This window comes from Thunnus thynnus, chromosome 5 (genome assembly GCF_963924715.1).
Source record: "Thunnus thynnus chromosome 5, fThuThy2.1, whole genome shotgun sequence".
In the NCBI taxonomy this organism is placed as follows: Eukaryota; Metazoa; Chordata; class Actinopteri; order Scombriformes; family Scombridae; genus Thunnus; species Thunnus thynnus.
Window position 1 is genome coordinate 23,704,935 of NC_089521.1, and position 7,317 is coordinate 23,712,251.

Sequence of the window (7,317 nt, forward strand, 5' to 3'; positions counted from 1 at the left end):
GACACATTGTGGGGCCATCCAATAGAAGAATAAGTTTCACAAGATTGTAGTAGTTTGCTCAGCTATGTTTCAACCACATTTTTTTTACCATCAGGTCTATGCCAATGTGTCCTTTTTCAGTTCAGGCTTTGTTTTCAATGCCAAATTTTATTTTCGATGCCAAAATCTTACTGTCGCTGTTCTGGCTCCATACCAGGTCATGCTTGGAATTGTTGCAATGAATTGTGTATATAACTCATATATTTTTAAATATGTAACCTTGACTTATTCACTGAGTTGCCACATGATTTTGACAGAGGTTTATTTATTCTTTAGAGAACTGAAAGTAGACTCTTGACAAATAGAGTTTCCTCCTTTCTGTAGATTCACTTCTCTTGAGAGGTTTTAAATTTGTCACTTATGTCACGTGTATTATTGGTTCAAAGTCATCTTGACAGGAGTGCTTCTGGACCAGGGCTTGAAAGTCGTGGACTAAGAATCTATTTAACTGCACGTATTCAGATGATATGAAAAAATAAGAAAAATAATTCAACACTCAAGCAATTTTTGGATAAAATTCAAGGACTACCCAAAGAGGACATCATTTCAAAAATCATGGCGTGTTTTGCTGTCACACTTGGAGTCATCATTCTATCAGGATTCATCAAACTCTCGGCAGCTAACAAGGACATCTGTGACCTTTATGGTGCAGTTGGGCAAAGTCTGATGTTGGACAACGGGGGACTAGCAAAAACAGACGGGCTGAGATGGACCCATAATAACACAATCATTTTCTACAAACAGCAAAACAAAGTGTCTGTTGGGAAGCCAGGTGACATCTCTGTGACCGGATCTCTTTTTCTGAACAACCTAAAATTCTCAAGTGCAGGGATTTACGAAGCAAATGTGCTCCATCCAAATAGTACATGGACGAATACATGGACTGGCCGTCTCTGCATGATGGACAAGGTATCAAAACCTCAACTCAGTTATGTCTGTGATTTCAAGTCTAGTGCTGTTAATCTAAATTGCCATGTAGCAAAACCTCAGGGTTTGTCGTTCTCATGGACCCTTGATGAAAAGATCTTATCGAGTGAAACAAAACAAACACTGAGCATATCACTGGCACATTTGAAAGGGGATAGGAGCTTTACATGTAGTGTGGCAAACAAAGTCAGCAAGGAGATGAGTAACCCTGTTCGTCCAACCTGTAAAAGTCCATCACCATCACCTCCAATTTCACTTTGTTTCACACGCAAAACAGTTGTAGCAGTGCTAGCAGGAGGATCAAGTCTTATTCTGCTTTTGCTCATCATCATCATCATATTATGTTGCTGCCACAGATGCAACAAAAAGAAAATGAGACTCAGGGATAAAGGGGAGATCAGGATGCTTTCGCTAAACAAGCAGGAACCTGACTCCATCTGCCCAGAGTACGAGACTATGCACCCGACTGAGGATTCTTCGACTCCCCCGAGCCCCAAGCCTTCGCCCAGAACCTCTTACCAGATTGTTGCTCAGCCTGAAGTTCAGACTGAAAACAGGCCTCCAAAGCTATCCACAGCTGCTGAAGATCAACAACCATCACCAGTGCCAAAGCCGAGGACGAAGGGCCCCCAGACACCAAACGTCTGAATCTGGGTTCAGCTTGAGGTCTGACCTGCTGAGTTCTCACTGAAATTTGCTAATTTGGTTGAAGTTAAAACCTTGTTTCCCAAAAAGCAAATGTTTCAGGAACTATGACATGGCTTTGTTTTTAGCTTAGTGGCCATACAACTGAAACAAAATGAAGAAAATTGTACAAAAAAAAGCCTTATTTTTCTCTGAATTATTAACCTCCACATTGTTTTTTTCACTTCATCAATAGCATTTATATGTACAGTATATTGACAATGGAGCTATCTGTGTCAAGGATTATTGGGTTTAATCATAATGTGCTGTGGGCCAGGGAGGGAGGATTTGGGGCAGCATCATCTGTATTTTCCTATCAACTTTAAATGTAATTTCATGTGTAAAGTTAAAGTTCTGTTTTATAAAAGTTTGGTTGTCTGATCCCTGCTACACATTATGATACAGAAACCATGCTAGATGAGTTGCATTATTGAGGTGCTCTTCTGTTTTTTATGTTGTTGATGATCTTATCTGTTTTATTATGACAGTAGAGCAAATGTACCTGGAAGAATGTATTGCAATAAAGCATTTTCTTAGACCAAAAATGTGTAAAATAGGTATGACAACTTTAGGTTTTTTGAATATGTAATAATGATTGTTATGGTATGAGAACTACTGTATCACAACATAGATCTGATCTAATTCCTAGATTATTATGTAGATTTTCCTGAATTCAAGACTAACTCAGTTTGCATGTACTAAAAAAAAATTAGATTTTCTGCATTATAATCACACTGTATGTCTACGTATATGTTGTATGAAATAAATAAAGTTGTCACAAATCATATATATCTCATATTTTTATGGAAAGCTATAATAAGCTGCTTATTTTTGTCAAACACAGTCCTTTGTTCCTGCTTCTTACATGTCAGCATTCTTGCACTTATTAAAATTTGCTTGCTTGCAAGAAGTTATTAAAGGGGAAAAAAAATCAATAGAGGAATGGATTAGCAAAGGCAAATATCTATTATCTCCAATGGGTAAATGGTAATCCACACATGAAAGTGTTTGCTGTCTCGCCTAATGCTGTGTGACAGCCACATAATAGAATCCCCCTGAGCGTCATCGCCTAAAACTTACAAGCCAATGTCATCTTTTGTCAGGCCCTGCTCCACTCCTGCTCTCTTTACATGGCTGAAATTTCAGTCCAGCCGGCAGGGATTTGGCAGTAAAGCCGGTATCTGCTCCTGGAACAATGCCATTTGTCTTTCTTGAGAAACACTGAGACATAGCTGGCAATGCGCCACGTCACTTCCCCTCACCAGCTAAAAAAGTGCAAGATATACATAGACAGACAAATGGAGCAACACACATGCAGATTCATAGACATACTGTATTCTCACATACAGTACACACACACACACACACACACACACAAGGGACTATATTTCATGATACAACTTAATGAAACACATCTCATATGCCTTTGCCAGATCTGCCCTGGAAATGGAAGGGAAATACTTCTGAAATGTGTTTAATCAGTGGCTCTTGGAGTCTAGAGGATATACCCTTTTGATGTTGGAGTGTGTGTGTCCAGGAAAAGGGTCAATTACCCATGGAAAGTATTTATACTCATGTCAGATCATTCTTATTACAGTTCTCTCGTTGTCACGGGCTGCCAAGTCTGGGGAAAGTACAAACCAAATCAGAAAATCAGAGGTCAGCCAGCGCTGTGGCCTTTTTCATCAGATTTGACTGAAAACACAGAGATGATTATGACCTATTAGCATTCTTGAGGCAACTTAGCACTCCTTGACCTCAGGTCTTTTTCTGAAACTCAAAGTGTACAAAGCGGTGACAACCTTTATTTAGTTAAAGCCACAATCTTCCAATCAGTTCCCAATTTAATGAAAATGCAGTGTGGCCAATTACTCTTGAGACTCAAATAGTGATATTATGACTCTGATTTCCATATTGTTGAAAGTAAAAGCCTTTAAAAGTCATTCAGTATGGAAAATAAGTAGAAAGCTTAGGTTGTGGTTTTGCTGAACACATCATAGCAATGTATTAAAACAGCATTAAATCCCGTTTTCAAATGTCCCATTAAGAATAAAATTCACAGTATCTGTCAACACACTGGTCCTACTTATTTTTTCTCTTCCATCTGTACACCTCACACTTATTTTCTTCACACACAGTACATGCAATTTGTGGATTGGCTCTGCACACTCTGTGGCTGGCTATAACACACCAAATCAATTTCACAAATTTGCTGAGGAATCAGGCTGCACTGATTTTTAATGGAGGCAGGGTACTTTCCAGACCTCAGCAAGATTTAGCATCTCATAGACACTGGATGTCTGGGGCTGAAGCAGTGCTTAGAGCACAGGGGTTTTCTAAATCTATAGTAACATAGACTCTAATCTGACTCATTAAAAGATTGTGTCTTTCAAGGGAAATTTGTCTTTTCACCTGACAAGTTCAGTCACACTTTGCAGCACCCCTCAACTGGATTGCATCATCTATTTGTCCATTACTAAGCTTGTGCGTTAAGTTGTTCCTCTGTTCTTCTAACTACTATAGTGTCAAACTAGTGATTTACTAAATCAGGCTGCACCATTGAAACTTAAAGTTCCCCTCAACTCAAAAAGATGTTTTCCTTTTTGCTCTTACAGTTGGATGTTTGAGCATCGCTGTGCAGAATGGTTTATGTGCAGTGTTTGACACTGGAAGGCTGTTTTCGTGTTCATCTGTTGAAAGTGGAAAGTTTCTCTGCTCACTGAAAATCCAATTTTAAGGGGTGGGCCTGCAAGCATGATTTGTGACATCACAACTATTTTGGAGCCAATCCTGGTGTAATATTCAACTTACACAAGCGTAATGTGGACAAACACTGAGAATGGACTTTACAGTGAAGTAGGAGACATTTTACATATTCATAGTTTCTGTGATTTTTAATGAGGGAGAAGTAGATGCCATTTTAAGGATTTTAGCTATACTTTATTCGTGGAAAAGCCATATTAGACAGACATTACTGTTCCAACTAGAACATTTTTATATGTTTTAATACATGTCTAGAGGGGATCTTTACGGAACGTCTTAAGACCTTTATAATGTTTAAATTGGTGGCTAGAAAACATCTGTAGCACAGTCCAGATATGAATTAAAGTGATTCAGTGTATATAAGCAATGTAAACAATGGATGGTAAACAATAAACAGTATGTAACTAATAGTCATTCACAACCTTTCAGATGCATGAAGTAAGGAATCATGGTATCGTGCACCATTGTTACTATACAGTATTGTGTGTGTGTAAGCAAAAAGTGTCAGCAGTTCAGTAGCCTAATGAGTTGCAGGTACAGACTGTCTCTGAACCTGCTAGTTCAGGTCTGGATGCCCCTCTACTGCTTGCCAGACAGCAGGAGAGTGAAGAGTCTATGGTTGGGATTTCTGGGGTCTGAGAGGATCCACTGTGCCTTCCTCCTGCAGTGCTGGTTGTAGAGGGCCTGGATGGCTGGCAGCTCAGTCCTTGTGTTGTGTTGTGTCCATACCAAACCTCCTCAACCACCAGAGGAAGAAGAGCCGCTGTCTTGCTGCCACACCTGTGTGATGTGACCAGCTTAGATCTTCGCTGATGTTAATCCCCAGGAATCTGAAGCAGCCAGCCCTCTCCACTGCTGTTCCCTTGATGTGGCTAGGGGCTTGCCCCCCCCCCCCCCCCCCCCCACACACACACACACACACCCCTGCAGTCTCCTGTAGTCCACGATAGGCTTGTTGGTCTTGGTGACGTTGAGCAGGAGGTTGTTGTCACAATCTCACAATGTTAGGGCTCTCACCTCTGCTTTATAGGCTGACTTCTCACCGTCCATGATACAGCTGATGATTGGGTGTCATCAGCAAACCTTATGACCATATTGGAACTGTGTGTGGCTGTGCAGTCATGGGTGAACAGGGAGAACAACAGGGGGTAGAGCATGCATCCCTGGGGGGCACTGGTGCTGAGTGTCAGTGTAGAGGAGGTGGCGTTGCTGATCCGGACCGCCTGTGGTCTGCCCATCAGGAAGTCCAGAATCCAGCTGCACAGGGAGGAATTGATGTGCAGGTCTTGGAGCTTCCTGATGAGTTTGACAGCACTATGATATTAAAAGCTGAGCTATAGTCAATGAACAGCATCTGCACCTAAGTGTTTTTTTGGTCCAGGTGGAAGTGGGCAGTGTGCAGTGTGAATGCAATCATGTCGTCTCTGGACCTGTTTGGCCTATAGGTGAACTGGAGTGGGTCTAGTGTAGTGGGCAGGGAGGATGTAATGTGAGCTTTGATTATCCGTTCAAAGCACTTCATGGCAATGGAGGTAAGTGTTACTGGGCAATAGTTGTTTAGGCAACTCATGTTGGATTTCTTTGGGACTGGGATGATAGAGTATCCTCTTGAAACATGTAGGAACCACAAACTGGAGTAGGGAATGGTTAAAGATATTTGTGAAGACATCTGCCAGACCAGGAGCTTTGCGTGTGTTTACCTTTTTATAGGATTTATACACATCCGCCCAAGATATTTGAAGCGGGCTGTTGTCCTGCTCTAGCACAACCTCCGGCATGATGTGGTTCTCAAAGTGAGCGTAGGGGGAGTTCAGTTCCTCTGGGAGAGAAGCAGGTACCCCCTCACCCTCCTGGAAGTTAATGGGTGTAAATGTATGTAGTAGTGAATGGATGTAGTAACAACTAATCTTATGTAAGAACTAGGTTGAAGTAGGCCCATTCAGTTTGAACCGGTGAACTTGAAACAGTTGGTGAGACCACCCCCTGAGATTGAAGAGATTTATTTACATGATATGTTTAGATTCACTTGATACTGTTATTTAAAAGAATCATATGCATAAACAACATTACAGCTAGGCACACGAGTCAGAGCTATAGTGAGCTGAAATTTGAGGACAGATGCAGAAGGGATTTTCCAGTGTCTTTATCAGCGGGCATTTGGAATCACGGGAGATTATAGCAGGGACCCTCCGACTAGGGGGAACCTTTGGTATGAGTCCTTAAAGAACCTGAAAAGTATAACATGTTGTTCATATAAATTTTGCACAGGCTTAGATTCTTCTGGGAAAGGAGGTCACCTGACATTTTGGATGAAATAAAGTATAAACCAAAAGCTTGTATGACAACACATCCTGTCCTAGGAAAGTTTGCCTGTAGTGTGTGCTTCTTTGTCATGGTTACACAGGGATGGCTTGTTGAATCCCTGTTTATAAAAGGATTTTTTTGACCGGATTTCCCTAGCAGAGCCGTTTCTCAGTCTGTTCCTTGCACCCCTGCCAAATACTCCATCGTTGTCTACTTTGACATGGTGGAAGAGACTCCTGCAGAGGCTGATTCCATGAGAAACTGTGACGAATAGGCTTCCAACATGTCTCTGATCTGCAGGCTAACAATTTCATAAATTTCTTCATGGGTGACTCAAAGTTGCAAATGTGCATGTTTTCTAACAAATCTTTGGGAGAAAAATAAAAGAGACTGATTGCTTTTGAATGTTTGATACATTTTTGGATGAATTTTTGTGTTTTGTTGCTAAGTCCATCTAACACCTGCCTTTCTAAAGCAACTGTTCATTAAAATTGAGTTCATAGGTTTACTTAGACGTCATGGAGCAAAAATCCAAACATTCATATTTGGGTACGCCTCTGTGTGATGGCTTCTGCTTTTTTAAAGGCAAATTCACGATTA

At 41.0% G+C, this 7,317-nt stretch overlaps 1 protein-coding gene across 1 annotated transcript; it reads left to right on the forward strand.

Annotated features, from left to right (window-relative positions):
- The first annotated feature begins 416 nt into the window (after positions 1-416).
- LOC137183311 (hepatic and glial cell adhesion molecule-like) lies at positions 417-2,437 on the forward strand. The gene has a single exon (XM_067590283.1). It carries the CDS (start codon positions 595-597, stop codon positions 1,612-1,614), a length of 1,020 nt encoding a protein of 339 aa, XP_067446384.1. The 5' UTR covers positions 417-594; the 3' UTR covers positions 1,615-2,437.
- Positions 2,438-7,317: the final 4,880 nt, after the last annotated feature.

Excerpts from the sequence above, each read along its gene's own strand:
- LOC137183311 (XM_067590283.1), top strand. The coding sequence starts at position 595 with ATGGCGTGTTTTGCTGTCACACTTGGAGTCATCATTCTATCAGGATTC.